General features: G+C 51.7%; 2 protein-coding genes across 14 annotated transcripts in view; one reads left to right on the top strand and one right to left on the bottom strand.

The window, feature by feature from the left end:
• TTLL5 (tubulin tyrosine ligase like 5) overlaps positions 1-1211 on the bottom strand; it is a 234578-nt gene extending 233367 nt beyond the window's left edge. For 5 of the 10 annotated variants that reach the window (XR_005659889.1, XM_029083179.2, XM_029083420.2 and 2 more), the window contains exon 1: positions 1031-1209. The gene's annotated coding sequence lies outside the window, so the exon portion shown is untranslated. Of the gene's footprint in view, positions 1-1030 lie in introns of all 10 variants that reach the window. The other 5 variants (XR_005659888.1, XM_039911663.1, XM_029083342.2 and 2 more) reach the window with 2 other exon arrangements.
• A 2422-nt stretch (positions 1212-3633) lies between these two features.
• Positions 3634-18463, top strand: ERG28 (ergosterol biosynthesis 28 homolog). Of its 4 annotated transcripts, XM_007666417.4 has the most exons (6): positions 3641-3703; positions 6149-6286; positions 8100-8273; positions 13891-13981; positions 17614-17732; positions 17857-18463. In XM_007666417.4, exons 3-6 carry the CDS (start codon positions 8141-8143, stop codon positions 17934-17936), a joined length of 423 nt encoding a protein of 140 aa, XP_007664607.1. In that variant the 5' UTR covers positions 3641-3703; positions 6149-6286; positions 8100-8140; the 3' UTR covers positions 17937-18463. The 4 variants fall into 4 exon arrangements, with proteins under 4 accessions (XP_001506474.2, XP_007664607.1, XP_007664609.1 ...); XM_001506424.6 differs by lacking the exon at positions 6149-6286 and having other exon boundaries at positions 3634-3703; XM_007666419.3 differs by lacking the exon at positions 3641-3703 and having other exon boundaries at positions 6171-6352.
• The last annotated feature ends 38 nt before the right edge of the window (positions 18464-18501 follow it).

Genomic DNA, 18501 nt, shown 5'->3' with positions numbered 1-18501 from the left:
GGGGATGAAGATGGGGAGCCCCACGTGGGACCACCTGATCACCTTGTAGCCCCCCAGCGCTTAGAACAGTGCTTGGCACGAAGTAAGCGCTTAACAAATGCCATTATCATCATTATTACTACAATGGGGATGAAGACTGGGAGCCCCACGTGGCGCAACCTGCTCACCTTAGCCTCCCCCAGCGCTTAGAACAGTGCTTTGCACAGAGTAAGCGCTTAACAAATGCCATTATTATTATTATTATTAAAATGGGGATGAAGACGGGGCGCCCCACTTGGGACAACCTCAACACCCTGTATCCACCCCAGCGCTTAGAACAGGGCTTTGCACGTAGTAAGTGCCTAACAAATACCACCATTATCATTATTAAAATGGGGATGAAGACTGGGAGCCCCACGTGCCGATGTGTCCCTTCCAAGCGCTCAGTACAGTGCTCTGCACAGAGTAAGCGCTCAATACCTACGACCGAATGAATGAACGACCTGATCACCCGGTAGCCCCCTACTCCCCGCGCTTACAACAGTGCTCGGCACAAAGTCAGCGCTTAACAAATGCCATCATTACTATTATTAAAATAGGGATGAAGACGGGGAGCCCCACGTGGGACAACCTGAGCACCCGGTAGCCACCCCAGCGCTTACAACAGTGCTCGGCACGTAGTAAGTGCTTAACAAATGCCATTATTATCACTATTAAAATAGGGATGAAGACGAGGTGCCCCACGTGGGACAACCTGAGCACCCGGTAGCCACCCCAGCGCTTACAACGGTGCTCGCCACGTAGTAGGCGCTTACCAAATGCCAATATTACCCACATTATTCTAACATTATTACGCCCCATTTGGCAGGCGAGGCGACCGAGGCACGGAGAAGCGAGACGGCTGGCCCCCGGTCACGGAGCAGACCGGGGCGGGATTCGAACCCGTGACCTGACACCCAGAGAGCGCAGCGAGGAGGGCAGTGTCAAGGCCCCCCCTCCCTCCGTGCGGGTCCCCCCGCGGCCGGGGCAGCTCGTGCGAGGGAGGCGCTACCTGTCTCATTTGGCCATGGCGGGACGGGGCGGCTGCAGCTGCCGGTGCCCCCGGTGCCGCCCCCTTGGTCCCCTTGGTGCCCTTGGTGCCCGCCCTTGGTGCCCTGGGTGCCCTTGGTCCCCGGCGCGTCGGCGGCGTCCGAGGCTTCCCCGTTACTACGACAACCAGCGAGCAACCGCCTAGCCCGGCCCCATGCCCACCCGCTTCCGGCACGCCCCCGGAACACTGCGCAGGCGCACCCCCGCCTCGCCCCTCCTCCCACCAGTGCGCAGGTGCCTCTTACTCCTCCCCCCCCCCACACACACACCAGTGCGCAGGCGCCTCCGACTCTTTCCCCCCCCCCCCCCCCCGGCACACACCAGTGCGCAGGTGCCTCTTACTCTTCCCCCCCCACACACACCAGTGCGCAGGCGCCTCCGACTCTTTCCTCCCCCCCCCCCCCGGCACACACCAGTGCGCAGGTGCCTCTTACTCTTCCCCCCCCAACACACACACCAGTGCGCAGGCGCCTCCGACTCTTTCCTCCCCCCCACCCTCCGCCGACACACACACCAGTGCGCAAGCGCCTCTGACTCTTTCCTCCCCCCCCACACACACCAGTGCGCAGGTGCCTCTTACTCTTCCCACACACACACCAGTGCGCAGGCGCCTCCGACTCTTTCCCCCCCCCACAAACACACAGTGCGCAGGCGCCTCCGACTCGCCCCCTCTCACGACTGCGCAGGCGCCTCCGATTCTTCCCTCCTTCCCCCCCCCCCACCATACCAGTGCGCAGGCGCCTCCGACTTGCCCTCCCCCCCAAACATCAGTGCGCAGGCGCCTCCGCCTCGCCCCCTCCCACACACTCACCCACACCAGTGCGCAGGCGCCTTCTACTCCCCCCTCCCCACACACACATCAGTGCGCAGGCGCCTGCAACTTCCCCCCCCTCCCCCCCATTCATTTATTCAATCGTATCTATTGAGCGCTTATTCTGTGCAGGGCGCTGTACTAAGCGCTTGGAATGGACATTTCGACAACAGAGTCAACCCCTGCCAAAAACGGGCTCGCAGTCTAAACGGGGGAGACAGCAAAGCAAAACAAAACAACATCATCAAGATAAATAGAATCAATAATGTTGGCATTTGTTAAGCGCTTAGTATGTGCAGAGCACTGTTCTAAGCGCTGGGGGAGAGACAGGGTCATCAGGTTGTCCCACGTGGGGCTCACAGTCTTCATCCCCTTTTGACGGATGAGGTCACTGAGGCTTTGGCTCATTGGAAAGAGCCCGGGCTTGGGAGTCAGAGGTCATGGGTTCGAATTCCGCCCTGCCACCTGTCAGCTGTGTGACTGTGGGCAAGTCACTTCACTTCTCTGGGCCTCAATTACCCCCATCGGGAAAATGATAATAATAATGTTGGTATTTGTTAAGCACTTACTATGTGCAGAGCACTGTTCTAAGCGCTTGGAATGGACAAATCATATTGGGAGTGGCGGAAGGCAGCGGGAATGGAAATAACAATAATGGTGGTATTTGTTAAGCGCTTACTATGTGCAGAGCACTGTTCTAAGCGCTGGGGGAGATACGGGGTCATCAGGTCGTTCCACGTGAGGCTCACGGTTAATCCCCATTTGACAGATGAGGTCACTGAGGCCCAGAGAAGTGAAGTGACTTACCCACGGTCACACAGCTGCCCAGTGGCAGAGTCGGGATTCGAACTCATGACCTCTGACTCCCAAGCCCGGGCTCTTCCCACTGAGCCACGCTGCTTGGCTGGGAGCCTCACGTGGGCCCACCTGATGACCCTGTCTCTCCCACAGCGCTTAGAACAGTGCTCGGCACATAGTGAGCGCTTAACAAATACCAACATTATGATTGTTATTATTATTCCCATTCCCGCCGCCTTCCGCCACTCCCAATATGATTTGTCCATTTCAAGCGCTTAGTACAGTGCTCTGCACATAGTAAGCGCTCAAAACTTGCTTTGTTTTATTTTCTTGTCTGTCTCCCCCGTTTAGACTGCGACCCCGTTGTTGGGCAGGGACGGTCTCTGTTGCCGAACTGTCCATTCCAAGCGCTTCGTACAGTGCCTGGCACGTAGTAGGCGCTCAATGAATTCGATTGAATGAATGAGTCCGCGGGCCGGGGGGAGGGAGGGGGGCGGCGGCTGCTGATTGGTCGCAGCTCCGGTCACTCCCTCTCTCCAGCTCCTGCTGCCGCCAATCAGATCGAGAGGTGCGGCCCTCGGCCGGAGAGCCTCGGCCAATCACCGCCCTCGCCCGCAGAGGTTCGGCCAATCGCCGCCCTCGCCCGGAGAGGCTCGGCCAATCGCCGCCCTCGGCAGGAGAGCCTCGGCCGGAGAGGCTCGGCCAATCGCCGCCCTCGCCCGGAGAGGCTCGGCCAATCGCGGCCCTCGACCGGAGAGCCTCGGCCAATCACCGCCCTCACCTGGAGAGGTTCGGCCAATCGCCGCCCTCGGCAGGAGACCCTCGGCCGGAGGGGCTCGGCCAATCGCCGCCCTCGCCGGGAGATCCTCGGCCAATCGCGACCCCCGGCGGGACAGGCTCGGCCAATCGCCGCCCGAGCTGGGCGGTGGGCGTGGCCAGCGAGGTGGACCCGGGCGTTGGGGCCGGAGCGGGCTCGGGGCTGGGGGCTGCGGGGCTGGGACTGGAAGGCTGGAGGACCAGCCGCAGGTACGGGGCACACGGGGGGACGGGGATTCTTAAGCGTCTACTACGTGCCACGCATTCTAATCATCCTCATCATGGTATTTGTTAAGCGTCTACTACGTGCCAGGCACGGTAATAATCATCCTGATGATTGATAGTATTTGTTAAGCGCCTACTATGTGCCAGGCAGGGTAATAATCATCATCATGATGATAGTATTTGTTAAGCGCCTACTACGTGCCAGGCACGGTAGTAATGGTCATGATGGCATTTGTTAAGCGCCTACCTACTACATGCCAGGCACGGTAATAATAATCATCATGATGATGATGGTATTTGTTAAGCGCCTACTATGTGCCAGGCACGGTAGTAATGATCATCATCATGATGGTATTTGTTAAGCGCCTACTACGTGCCAGGCACTGTAATAATCATGATGATGATGATGGTATTTGTTAAGCACCTACTACGTGCCAGGCACGGTAATAATCATCATGATGATTGATGGTATTTGTTAAGCGCCTACTATGTGCCAGGCACTGTAATAATCATGATGATGATGATGGTATTTGTTAAGCACCTACTACGTGCCAGGCACGGTAATAATCATCATGATGATTGATGGTATTTGTTAAGCGCCTACTATGTGCCAGGCACTGTAGTAATAATCATGATGGTTGATGGTATTTGTTAAGCGCCTCCTACGTGCCAGGCACGGTAATAATAAGCATGATGATGATGGTTTTTGTTTAGCGCCTACTGTGTGCCAGGCACTGTAGTAATGATCATGATGATGATGGCAATTAAGCACCTACTACATGCCAGGCACGGTAATAATAATCATGGTGATGATGGTATTTGTTAAGCGCCTACTGTGTGCCAGGCACTGTAATAATTATTATGATGACGATGGTATTTGTTAAGCACCTACTACGTGCCAGGCACTGTAGGAAAGATCGTGATGATGATGGTATTTAAGTGCCTACACAGAGGCAGCGTGGCTCAGTGGAAAGAGTCCAGGCTTGGGAGTCAGGGGTCATGGGTTCTAATCCCGGCTCCGTCGCTTGCCAGCTGTGTGACTTTGGGCAAGTCACTTAACTTCTCTGGACCTCAATGACCTCATCTGTAAAATGGGGATGAAAACTGTGAGCCCCACGTGGGACAACCTGATCACCTTGTATCCCCCCCCCGCGCTTAGAACAGTGCTTTGCACATAGTAAGCGCTTAACAAATACCACCATCATTATTATTTATTACTATGTGCCAGGCACGGTAATAATCATGATGATGATGATGACGATGGTATTTGTTTAGGGCCTACTATGTGCCAAGCACGGTAATAATAATTATGATGATGGTATTTGTTAATTGCCTACTACATTCCAGGCACTGTAATAATAGTAGTGTCGGTATTTAAGCGCTGACTGTGTGCCAAGCACTGTTCTAAGCGCTGGGGTATATACAGATTAGACTGTAACCCCGTCAAACGGCAGGGACTGTCTCTATCTGTTGCCGACTTGTTCATTCCAAGCGCTTAGTACAGTGCTCTGCACATAGTAAGCGCTCTATAAATACTATTGAATGAATGAATGAATACAGAGTCATAAGGTTGTCCCACATGGGGCTCCCAGTCTTCATCCCCGTTTTCCAGATGAGGTCACTGAGGCCCGGAGAAGGGAAGTGGCCAAGGTCACACAGCTGACAAGTGGCGGAGTCGGGATTGGAACCCACGACCTCTGATTCCCAAGCCCGGGCTCTTTCCACTGAGCCACGCTGCTTCTCAACTGTACTAAGCGCTGGGGTGGGTACAAGCAAATTATACTACTAATAATGATGGTATTCATTAAGCTCTTACTACGTGCCAGGCACTGTACTAAGCGCTGGAGTGGATACAAGCAAATAGTAATAATAATAATAATGGTATTTGTTAAGCGCTTAACTATATTCCAGGCACTGTACTAAGCGTTGGGGTGGGGAAGCAGCGTGGCTCAGTGGAAAGAACACGGACTTGGGAGTCAGAGGTCGTGGGTTCGAATCTTGGCTCTGCCACTAGTCAGCTGGGTGACTGGGCAAGTCACTTCACTTCTCTGGGCCTCAGTTCCCTCATCTGTAAAGTGGGGATGAAGGCTGTGAGCCTCTCTTGAGACAACCTGATGACCCCGTATCTCCCCCAGCGCTTAGAACAGCGCTCTGCACATAGTAGGCGCTTAACAAATACCAACATTATTATTATTATTACAAGAAAATCATACTACTAGTAATAATGATGGTATTTGTTAAGCGCTTACTACGTGCCAGGCACTGTACTAAGCGCTGGAGTGGATACGAGGAAATAATAATAATCATGGTATCTGTTAAGGGCTTTATATGCCGGGCACTGGGCTAAGCGCTGAGATGGTTACAAACAAATCGGGTCGGGCACGGTCCCCGCCCCACATGGGGCTCACATTCTCAATCCCCATTTTTCAGATGAGGGAACCGAGGCCCAGAAACGCGAAGTGACCCACCCAAGAGCGGACAGGCGGCGGAGCTGGGATTAGAACCCACGACCTTCTGACGCCCAGGCTGGCTCCACCACGCCACGCGGCTTCCAGGAGAAGAGGCCGGGTGAGGGGAATCGCTGCTGGGGCCGCGGATGGAGAGAGAGTCGGGGTGGAGGGTCGGCGGGGAAAGGTGGGGCTGTAGGGGAAAAGGCCGAGGATGAGGGTGGGGACAGGACACCTTTAGGAGGAGATGGAAGGAGGTGATGCTTGGGTTGCGAGGGGAGGCAGCGCGAAGGCTGGTCTGGGAGGCAGGAAGACCTGGGTTCCAATTCCGATCAGCCACCGACCTGCTTCGGGATCTCTGGTTGGGAAAGTCGTAACTTCTATCTCCCCCTCTAAGCTCGTCGCGGACGGAATGTGTCTGTTTATTGTAGCGTACTCTCCCTACCGTTTAGTACAGTGCTCTGCACACGGTAAGCGCTCAATCAGTCTGATCGAATGAACCTCTCTGGGCCTCAGTTTCCCCACCGATAAAACGCGGATTCGGTCCCTGTTCTCCCTCCGCCCTCAGGCTCGAGTCGTGTGTGGGACAAGGACCGAGCCCGCCCTAGGTATCTTGTATGGACTCCACCAGTGGTTGGCTCCTCCTCAGCGTGAGCTCGTTGCGGGCAGGGAACTTGACTGTTGTATTTTGTGTTGTACTCTCCCAAGCGCTTAGTACAGCGACCTGCACACAGTAAGCACTCAATAAATATGATTAACTGATAGTGAGCTCGAGGTGGAAATGGGCGGTGGCATTGGGCAGAGAAGGCCTGACAGTTCCTGGCTCAACAGATTCATTCAATAGTATTTATTGAGTGCTTACTATGTGCAGAACACTGTACTAAGCGCTTGGAATGGACAAATGGGTAACAGAGACCGTCCCTGCCCTTTGGCGGGCTTCCAGAGAAGCGGTGTGGCCTAGTGGACAGAACACGGTCCCGGGAGTCAGAAGGACCTGCGTTCTGATCCGGCTCCGCCACTTGTCTGCCTGGGGTAAGTCGCTTGACGTCTCTGCCCCTCAGTTACCTCTTTTGTAAAATGGAGATTTTTTTATGGAGCCCCACGTGGGACAGGGACCGAGTCCAATCCGATTGGCTTCTCTACTCCGGCACCTGCTGCAGTGCCTACTACATAGTAAGCGCTTAACAAATACCATTAAAAAGGACCAAAGAGCACCCTGTGCCGGAGGAATGTGCCGCCTGATGCCCGAGAGGGCACATGGCTTTCTGTGTCCCGATAAAAGAGCCATTTCTAAATGAGAGAGTTGGCTGAGCCGGCCACCCGTCTCCCGTGTGCTGGTTTGAGGATCATCGTGATCATCAGTGTTTATCGAGGATCTGCTGAGTGCGTCTGCTGTGTGCAGAAGCAGAAGGGCACCTTGTTCCCCAACGCTCATATTCTAATGGAATGGAGCTTTCTTGCCCAGAAAAGACCCACGTTCGCTCTAGTCTGCGACTGACCGTTAGCGTTCCGTTGTTAGCGCTCTGCACTCAGCTTTTTGTAAAGGGACTCCCTAGTGTCAATCCCCATCTCATCCCGGCCCTTCCCTGAATTCCACATTGGAGCCGTCCCCCGGCTTTATGGTACATATCTTTAAATTATTTTGTTAATATTAACATCTCTCTCCCCCTCGAGACTGTAAGCTCGTTGCGGGCAGGGAATATGTTGCTTATATTATTGTTGTACTCTCGCAAGATCGTAGTACAGTGCATTGCACATGGTTAGCGCTCTATAAATACAAGCGATTGATAGCACGGCCTACCAAGGCATAAAAAGTGGTAAACTTTGACACGCGGTACAGAGAGGCTTAAGCATAGGCCTAAGGCCTATGAAAAGTCCCTAGAGGAGATTAAGGAGGGTTGAGTTTGTCTTGACCTCCATCTTCATCCCCGTAGACGCATCCTGCCGGGCAATTTCCTCTTGGTGCTGCATTGAAATGAGCCGCTTCCTGAACGTACTACGCAGCTGGCTGGTTATGGTGTCCATCATCGCCATGGGGAACACCCTTCAGAGCTTCCGGGACCACACCTTCCTCTATGAAAAGCTGTACACCGGCAAGCCAGATCTCGGTAAGGCCCGAGAAGCAGCGGTCCTGCCCAGGAACAGCCTGGTAGACCTTCGAGCCACTACTGACCGTCCCATTGGAGCGGAAGCCCCTTCTGACAGAAACTCTGCCGTGCTAGTTTCCAAACAGTGCAATGTGTCGCATTCGATAGGGGCTCTTTAACACCCTTACTAAGCTTCCTGTTATCATTATTACTCCCGGATCCCGTTTGCCGAAGCTCCTTTTTGTCCTTTTCTCATCAGACAGATTTCAGCTAATTGCCTTGGGCTTATAGGAGTGGATGAGGGGGACTTAGCTAATTGGCGTTGTACTTCCTGGGCTCCCCCGGGGAAAATGAGGCTATATGAAGAGTATTTTGGAGTCACACATAAAATGGGCCTTCTGCAGGCATTCTAGGCCATGGAACATACTGTGTTTCCTCCAGGACATTGAAATGTAGAGCGGGTGATGGCTTTGCCCCAGGCTCTACCAGGTCCTTGACAGTACCCGGGAGAAGAAAGCCAGACCCCCTCCCTGCTCTATTTTCTCTAGAATAAAATTTGGTGCCGCAGTCTTTCAACTGAATATGCTGCAGATCTCTTCTGGTCTCCTCTAAGTAATAACGATAGCAAAAATAATTATGGTATTAAGCACTTCCTACGTGCGTTCCCCCATTTGAGGTCCATCTAAAGCCATCTTGGGGAATCGTGATCCTGTTTGAGTGAGAGCACTGTCTGTCTCAGAGCTGCCGACAATTCGGCCTCATTTCGGGAGCTAACCTACTTACTGACTTCGTCCTGGTGTAGTGCTCGCAACAACTGGGAGTTGGATAAGAATAACGTAGCCAAGTTTCTGTTTAAAGACGACTGAGGCAATAAAAACGAGCGGTGGAAAGTACCTAGAGAAATGAGTGTTACAGATGTACCAGTGGTCTGCAGGCTCAGTGACTGCAGTGGCCTCTGGTCTTCTTGTTTGTGTTTGACCCTGAAGCGTGACCCCTCTTGCTCGGGGTTGCATCTGCAGGTTGGATTACTGCAATGCAGTCCCCCTGTGAGGTTCAGTTGTTGCAGAATCTCGTCACGATTTACAAAGTGCAGGAGGGTAAAGGTCTCAGTGAAAGTGTCTTTCCCCACACATTGACGGGATAAAGTCACCGGAGGGCGGAACTTTAAGTTTCCAAAACGTGGCTCTCTGGAGTTGGGAACTCAGTTCTTGATAGAGAATCACTCGCTCAATTAACAATAATAATGATGGTATTCAGTCCGTTACAATCAATATAATATGATTAATCGATCATAATAATCATAATGATAGTGGTATTTGGTAAGCACTGACTACTTGCCAGGCACTGTACTAAACGCTGGGGGAGGAGCTGGATAATCAGGTCCCAAAGGGGCCCACGGCCTAAGTAGGAGGTCTTGAATCCCCTATTTTACGGATGAGGGAACTGAGCCACAGAGAGGTAAAGTGACTTACCCAGGGTCACTCAGCAGGCCAGGATTAGAACTCAAGACCATGCTCTATCCACTATGCCATGCTGCTTCTCATAAGGATATGAGACATCTCTCGTCCCTAATGACCTGGCCACCTATCTGAGAAAATTGCAACTATCAGGTGTGATTTCCCTAAAGTCTCCCCTGCCCCTGTCCAGTCCCTCTCTCCTCCTGCCCTTTCTTCAATTCTCCCTCTTCTCCAGTGGCGTCTCAAAAAGGAGATCTTTGCCCGCTCTCAAACTCTACCCCCTCCACCTGTGCATCTGACCCCATCCTTTCACACCTTATCAAAGCACTTGCCCCCTTCCTTTTTTCCTCCCTGACCCATCCTCAACTGTTTCCTCTCCAGTGGCTTCTTCCCCACCGATTTCAAACATGCCCACGTCCCCACTATCCTTGTCCCCACTGCTCCCTGTAATTATCGGCCCATATCCCACCTACCATCCCTCTCTAAACTCCTTTAGGGAGCTGTCTACACCTGTTGTGACAAGTTTCCGTTCTCTAATTCTCTCCTCGACCGCCTCCAGTCTGGCTTCCACTCCCTTCACTCCACAGAAACTGCCCTCTCAAAGGTCACCAATGATATCCTTCTTTCCAGATCCAACGGCGCCTACTCCATCCCAGTCCTCCTCGATCTCTCAGCTGCCTTCGACAATGCCAACCACCCCCTCCTCCCGGAAACGTTATCCAACCTCAGCTTGACTGACACTGTCCTCTGCTGGTTCTACTCCTACGTCTCTGGCCGCTCATTCTCAGTGTCTTCCGTGGGCTCTTCTTCTCCCTCACATCCTCTAACTGTGGAAGTCCCTCAAGGTTCAGATCTGGGTCCCTTTTTATTTTCCATTTACATCCACTCTCTTGGAGAACTCATTCACTCCCGTGGCTTCAACTATCACCTCAATGCCCACATCTACATCTCCAGCCCTTCCTTCTTTCCTTCTCTGCAGTCTCACACTTCCTCCTGCCTTCAAGACATCTCTACTTGGATGTCCCACTGACACCTGAAGCTTAACATGTCCAAAACAGAACTCTGTCTTCCTACCCAAACCCTGTCCTCCCCGGGATTTTCCCATCACCTTAGCCAGCACCACCATCCTTCCGGGCTCTCAAGCCCCTTGCCGTGATGTTTTCCGTGACTCTTCTCTCTCATTCAACCCACATATTCAGTCTATCACTAAATCTTCTCAGTTCAACCTTCACAATATTGCTAAAATCAACCCTTTCCTCTCCATCTAAACTGCCACCACATAAATCCAGGCACTTATCCTATCTAACCTTGATTACTTATCAGTCTCCTTGCTCACCTCCCTACCTTCTATCTCTCCCCACTCCAGTCCATACTTCACTCTGCTGCCTGCTCGTTTTCTATAAAAATGTTCACTATATGTTTCCCCACTCCTCAAGCACCTCCAGTGGTTGCCCATCCACCTCCACATCAAACAGAAAAGGCTTTAAAGTACTCAATTATGTTGCCCCCACCTACCTTACGCCTCTGTTTTCCTGTTACAACCCAGCCCACGCCCTTCGCTTCTTTAATGCCAACCTATTATCTGTACCTCGATCTCGTCTATCTCAATCAGTCAGCCATATTTATTGAACACTTACTGTGTGCAGGGAACTGTACTAAGCAGTTGGGAGAGTACAGCAAAACAATATAAGAGACCCATTCCCTGCCCAAAACGAGCTTACAGTCTAGAGGGTTGCCCCCATCCTCTCACCCACGTCCTGCCTCAGACCTGGAACACCCTCCCTCTTCATATGCAACAGACAATTACTCTCCCTGCCTTCAAGCCTTATTGAAGGAAGGCACATCTTCTCCAAAAGGCCTTCCCTGACTCAGCCTCATTTCTTCTTTTCCCACTCCCTTCTGCATCGCTCTGATTTGCTTCCATTATTCAACCCTCTCTCGCCCCCACTGCACTTATGTACATATCCGTAATTCATTTATAATTATGTCTATCTTCCCTTCTAGACTGTGAGCTTATTGTGGACAGGGAATATGTCTACCAACTCAGGTATACTGTACTTTCCCGCACGAAACAAAAACTTCTCACTCTGGGCTTCAAGGCTCTCTGTCACCTTGCCCCCTCCTACCTCTCCTCCCTTCTCTCTTCCTACTGCCCACCCCGCACGCTCCTCTCCTCTGCCGCTCACCTCCTCACCGTCCCCCGTTCACACCTATCCTGCCGTCTACCCCTTGCCCACGTCCTCCGGCTGTCCTGGAATGCCCTCCCTCCTCACCTCCGCCAAACTAACTCTCTTCCCCTCTTCAAAGCCCTACTGAGAGCTCACCTCCTCCAAGAGGCCTTCCCAGACTGAGCTCCCCCCTTTTCCCTCTGCTCCCTCTCTGCTCCCCCTTCACCTCCCCTCAGCTAAGCCCCCTTTCCCCCCTTTCCCTTTATCCCTCCCCCTCTCCCTTCCCCTCCCCTCAGCACTGGGGTCATTTGTATATATTTTTATTACCCTATTTATTTGGTTAATGAGATGTACATCCCCTTGATTCTATTTATTGCTATTGTTTTTGTCTCTGTCTCCCCCGATTAGACTGTAAACCCGTCAATGGGCAGGGATTGTCTCTATCTGTTGCCGAATTATACATTCCAAGCACTTAGTACAGTGCTCTGCACATAGTAAGCACTCAATAAATACTATTGAATGAATGAATGAATGAAATGTGAGACTGCAAAGAAGGAGATCAAGACCAGGGAGGGGTGTTTGGGAGTCATCTGTTTAAAAGTGGTTGTTGAAGCCGTGAGAGCAGATGAGCTCCCCGAGGGGGGTACCTATAGATGGAGAAGAGAAGGGGATCCAGAGCTGGGCCTTGAGGGACATCCACAGTTAGAGAATGGAAAGCAGAGGGAGAGCTGGTGAAAGAGTGAGTGAGTCAGTCATATTTTTTGAGCGCTTACTGTGTGTGGAGATGGGGTTGATCTGTTGAATTTTCAGGTCATCACCTCAAAATAGCAATAGTTGTTCTTTCAGGCACCTGATCTTCATGGCATCGGGCTCCCCATTGCAGGCCTATGCCACCAGGTGGAAAGAGCTTGGGCTAGGGAGTCAGAGGTCATGGGTTCAAATTCCGGCTCTACCACTGGTCAGCTGTGTGACTTTGGGCAAGTCACTTAACTTCTCTGTGCCTCAGTGACCTCAACTGTAAAATGGGCATTAAAACTGTGAGCCCCACGTGGGACAACCTGATCACCTTGTATCTTCCCAGCGCTTAGAACAGTGCTTTGCACATAGTAAGCACTTAACAAATGCCATTATTACTTTATTATTATTATAAAATCAGTCAGCGAACACAAATTTATCGATTGCCCTACGGAGCATGACACTTTACTAGTTGATTGACTTTAGTGGTATTATAGGGGCCTTTCTGAGGGTCTGAATAGCTGGATGGAAGTGAATTACCATCTGAATCCTCTGTATGTGAGCAAGAGTAGGGCGAGAAGAGTCACTGTTGTCCTTCCCCACACTGGAGAGTGTTGGGCACTGGTGTTGGAAGGTGAGGCACATGTTCTCTTGGTCTCCGGCTAAGATTTCACACCTGGTGATGGGGCCAGATACAAAGCAGAAATGCACCTGGGTAAACCTCACCCAATGTGGGGGCCTGGACTGAACTTTATGCCTCACCCTCTGTCAGGGCCTGGGCTGAACTATGGTCTTGAGTCTGAGTCTGAAGCCTCAAGGTCTCCTGGTCGGCCCTAGTGCCACCTAAATCTCTAGTTGCGGGCAGAGAATGTGCCTGTTCATTGATATATTGTTCTCTCCCGAGTGCTTAGGACAGTGCTTTGCACAAAGCGCTCAATAGATACGATTGAATGAATGAATCCGGGTTAATTCCAGGACCATCCCAGCCTCCCAGGAATTCTGAACAGGGTGGACCCTGAGGCCCCGTGAACTAGATTTGCACCTTGGACTTGGCTGGAAATGAACCAATGAGAGGGGGCCAACATCTTTTTCCCTGGCAGCTTCCATCTTCAGAAAGCAGAGCATTTCCAGGTCAAGGGTCAACTAGCCATACTGCACCCTCTGATTTGGCTCGAGAAAGTGTGCGTGCTCAGCTCCCTGTTTCCCAAGAAGCGCCTCTGGCCGAGAATGTCCCTGCCAGAAATCTCAAACATCTCCCTCCTTTTCTCCCCTACGCAGTGAACGGCCTCCAGGCTCGGACCTTTGGAATCTGGACCCTGTTGTCCTCGGTGATTCGCTGCCTTTGTGCCATTGATATCCGCAATAAGACGTATGTATAGATAGGAGGGGTGTCACTGTCTTTTTTGGGGGAGCTGAGCCCTGAACACTTGGGCGGTTTCTCAGCAGCCTTGACTGCAATTATATCTTTGTGTCCTTATATCCTTATGTCTCATATCCCTTTGAGAAGCAGCATGGCCTAACGGATAGAGCACAGTCCTGAGTTCAAGTTCCGGCTCTGCTGTGTGACCTTGGGCAAGTCACTTTAGTTCTCTGGGCCTAAATTACCTCATCTGTAAAATGGGGATTGAGACTGCGAGCCCCACGTGGGACAGGGACTGTGTCCAACCTGATTTGATTGTATCTGCCCCAACACTTAGTCTAATCCCTGGCATGTAGTAAGTGCTTAACAATCATCATCATCATCATTATATTGGAACCAACCCATTGCCGTTGCTGGGACAGCCAGTGGTTCATTCAGCCCAGTAATCTGCCGCCAAAAATGGCAACAGTGTGCCCAGGAGAACCACGCGATAGCTGCCTTCCTCGTGGTTAGCGGCCCTAACTTTTCTGTCAACGGACCGAACTTTCCCAGACGGGCGTGCTAACAAAGGTTAGCTGCTCTTTCCTTCAAGCAGTCGTTCATCTTGGATCAGGCTTTGCTGGCCATCTTTAACAGCCTCTGGTAGGACGTCGGTACCGTTCAATCAGTGGCTCAAAACCAGTCACCCTCATGTTCCTCTTTTACGCTTCTTTTATCAAGAAGTGAAACTAGTGGTCCGGATTTTCCAAACCCATAAGAAACGGGCCCAGTCCTATGCCAAACTGTAGCTGAATAATCAAGACCTAACTGAGGAGTGTTCCCAAGAATAAGAGTTGCAGAAGCCAAGAGTCACCCTTCCCAATCCCCAGCCTCTCCAGGGGACTCTCAGGGGTCATTGTGTGACCCTTCTCTACACTATAGTCTGCAAAGAGCAGCCGCCCTTGTTGAAAGTTGGAAAAATTGAATCTTGGCGGTCCCACCACAGGTTGGCACATTTTGCTCCGTGAGATATTATTCAGGCAAAATCCTTCAAGATATGAAATTTGAGCATTTTAAATAGCTACTGATCGATCCAGTCAATCAACCAATGCTATTTGAGCACTGACTGTGTGCAGAGTGTAGTACTAAAAGCTTGGAAGATCACGATACAACAAAGTTGGCAGACACGTTCCCTGCCCACAGTGAGTGTTGAATTACTTGAATTACTAGGTCACCTGGTCTTCCAAGCAAGGGCGGCACCAGCGAAGAGGGAGACGAGACATTCAGTGGAGTTCCTTAGGAGGAAGGGACCAAGGCCGATATGAGAAGCAGCATGGCTCAGTGGAAAGAGCCCGGGCTTGGGAGTCAGAGCTCATGGGTTCTAATCCCGGCTCCGCCGCCTGTCAGCTGTGTGACCTTGGGCAAGTCACTTAACTTCTCTGTGCCTCCGTTACCTTATCTGTAAAGTGGGGATGAAGACTGTGAGCCCTACGTGGGGCAATCTGATTGTCTTGTATCTAGCCCAGCGCTTCGAACAGTGCTTGGCAAACAGTAAGCGCTTAACCAATACCAACATCGTCATTTATTTTATCTTTAAATTATTTATTATAAATTATGCATATTAAATATGAATAAATAAATCTCTATCTCTCCCTCGAGATCGTAAGCTCACTACGGGCAGGGAATGTGTCCGCTAATTCTCTTGTATCTTCCCAAGGACAATACTCTGCACACAGTAAAGAGCTCACTAGATACCACTGACTGACTGTCTGTCTCCTGGGACACGAGCGTGTGGTTTCCTCCGAAACTGAAGCACGTGTGGGTGAACCTGGGGCTGACCTCCACAGCAGGTGCAGCGGTCGCCCCAGCCTGGACCACCGCCAAGCTGTGTGGGTGAAGGGAAAATCGCACACATGCTCATTTTCCACCGGGGGACCGAGAGGCTTCTCCGGTGGAGAGCGGTCCATCTCTCCGCTAGTCAGTACAGGCTCTGGAAAGGGGAAGCTCTTTTCCTTCCCCTCAAAGCGGGAAGGCAATCCAACCAAAGTGGTTCTCCCGTAGCACCTTGGGAGTGTTTGTGCTGACCAGGGGCCGCCTTCCCACAGGGTGGACAGAGGAGAAGAAACGAGAAACCTCATGATTGTTTTCTTTTTATTTCGAAAACCCACACAAAATAAATCCCCCGGGGCCAATGGTGGTCCGAGGCGCAGGCCACCCCCCAGGCTGGGGAGCACTGAGGTTGCCGCCCGGCTCAGTGCGGGTGTGCGTGGGGGTGGGGCGGGCACCGGACTGGCATCGGATTGGGTAATATGACCGGCACGGGGAGGTGACGCCACACTGGATCGCGGTTCGACCCCTCCGCCTTGGGAATGGAAGAATTGATGGGATGCCCAGACAAATTATTTAAGCCAACTGAACACCTCTTATGCAGATTGCACCCCCATTATGGACCCATCCCAGCCAGTATTATACAGTACCCTTACCCAGTCTGGTCCAATAGAGGGTGCACAGAGCTGTCTGCCTAAAACTCCACCCCATCACGATTCAGTTTCACGACAAATGATAGGCATTTCTTTGCCTCAAGAACAGTGAAACCCCCTTCCCTCCCCCAAATGGCTGCCCGCTTGCTTGCCATGAGGGACATGAAGGAAGGCTGGCTGTTCACTCCTTTCCACGCAGTTCCTTCAAAACCAAATTTTCCCTTCGATGGCCTTAAAAAGCCAAGCAAACCCCAGAGCTGATAGTTTGGGAGCTAAATTGTGGTGGCTTTGGTTTTGCTTTGCTTTTAAAGTGGATAGAGTTTATTCCAACTTGGACCTCAGTCTCCCCATCCTCTCTTCTCCCCTGTGTCCTCTTCCTCACGGCCTCCACCCTCTTTTCTCCCTTTCCGAGAGGTTCGTCATCTGTCAGCCTGACACGTGCCTTCATCTTTAGTGTTTTCTTGGTCATAGCACTGCTTTATCCTCATGTTCAGTTGCCTCTAGCCGCAGAGATGCCTCCTGAAGCTGAGACCCATTTTTTCCTTCTTACATTCCTCCTCTGAGAATACGTTCCAACCCCACCACGTTCCCAGAGCAAATCGGGGAGAGAGAGGATTGGGGCTTCCCGGACTCTTGGCTACTTCCACCATTAGACCACACATCCTGGACCCGTAGCCAAGTCAAAAAAGCAAAGCAGAAAGCTAAGCCATTTCTTGGGGAATTTGGGTTTTGAAGACTGTCCTCTTGGGTAAGTGGAATGTATTTCATCGCATTACCAGATTGGTTGTCTAGACTATTCTGCTTTACCAGGAAGTGGCTTGTCACAGCCTTGCTGAGACACGGAAAGCATTAAACAAGACCTTGTGGACCCTTGGAACAGCAGACTCGACATCCCCGAGCTGTTTATTTTTTGTTCTTTTGTTGTGTTTTGAACATTTCAGAGTCGGAGTCGGTGTCATCAGACGGCCAAAGTGTAATTCAAATTCTCCCCGGCTCCTTTAGAAGTCATGTGCTGTCTCTGCCTCTTGCGTGAAACCTCACTTATTTTCACATCATATCCAGTGGTCTGATAGCTGGGGTTATTCGGTTCCTATTTTCTCATTGAGTGAGCCTCTCCCCCTCTCTCGCTCCCTCCCACTTCCCTCCCGTACTGGTAACTTATCTCTCTCTATTTCCCGGCAGGCTGTATCACATTACCCTGTGGACCTTCCTCCTTGCCTTGGGACACTTCCTCTCAGAGGTATTTGTGTATGGCACAGCAGCTCCAACAATTGGGGTCCTGGCCCCGCTGATGGTGGCAAGTAAGTAGAGTGACATTTCTGGAAGCTTCCCATGAATGGTTGGGGGCGGGGGAGTTGGTTTGGGGCAGAGGGAGGTAGGAATGGCAGTTGGGAAGGGATGGTGGCAGTCCCCTCTCTGTGGCAGGTTTCTCCATCATGGGCATGCTGATCGGATTGCAGTATCTGGAGGTGGAGCCAGTGTCCCGCAGCAAGAAGAGAAACTGAGGCATCAACTTGCATCTTTTGTAGCATCGTCTCCCCACCTCTGGGCCAACCCTGCCAAACTGACACAGCCTGAGTGGGAACCCGGGCAAATCACTCTTCTCTGTCTCTAGTGGTTTTCCTTCCCCACTCTATCATGGGCCTCTTCCCTCACCTTCAAACCTCCCATCTTTGAGAGCCAGTGCAATTGCCAGGTTCCCCGGTCACAGCAGTGCTCATTCCTTTTTTGGTTGGTTTTTCCTTTTTGGAGGACATGGCACTCTGGGGAGATGCACAATGCTACGGTGCCCCAGAGCGGCGGGGGTGAATGAAAGGTCAGCGACTTCGGCTCTGCTGCCACAAAAGGACTCCTCCACACCTTCAAGGGGAGGAGCGTTCCCTGAAGGCCTAAACATTCTTGCAAGAGGTTTTGGGAGCAAAGAACCTGGATCCAGCCCACCCCCTGGCACCTGGGCTTCTTTGGAGACTTTCTAATTGTCAGTGCGCGTGAGGTGTGTTTTGTAATAAACGAGAGAAAACTGTTTAGTAGATAATGTGTTTGTGTGGTATAAATATTTGAAGGGAGCAG

This window comes from Ornithorhynchus anatinus, chromosome 1, assembly GCF_004115215.2.
Source record: "Ornithorhynchus anatinus isolate Pmale09 chromosome 1, mOrnAna1.pri.v4, whole genome shotgun sequence".
NCBI lineage: Eukaryota > Metazoa > Chordata > Mammalia > Monotremata > Ornithorhynchidae > Ornithorhynchus > Ornithorhynchus anatinus.
This window is presented reverse-complemented; position numbering and strand designations above follow the sequence as displayed.

Coding starts and splice junctions, on each gene's coding strand:
- ERG28 (XM_001506424.6), top strand. CDS start 8,141: ATGAGCCGCTTCCTGAACGTACTACGCAGCTGGCTGGTTATGGTGTCC. Junction 8,274..13,890: donor CACCGGCAAGCCAGATCTCG/GTAAGGCCCGAG, acceptor TCCCCTACGCAG/TGAACGGCCTCCAGGCTCGG. Junction 13,982..17,613: donor ATTGATATCCGCAATAAGAC/GTATGTATAGAT, acceptor ATTTCCCGGCAG/GCTGTATCACATTACCCTGT.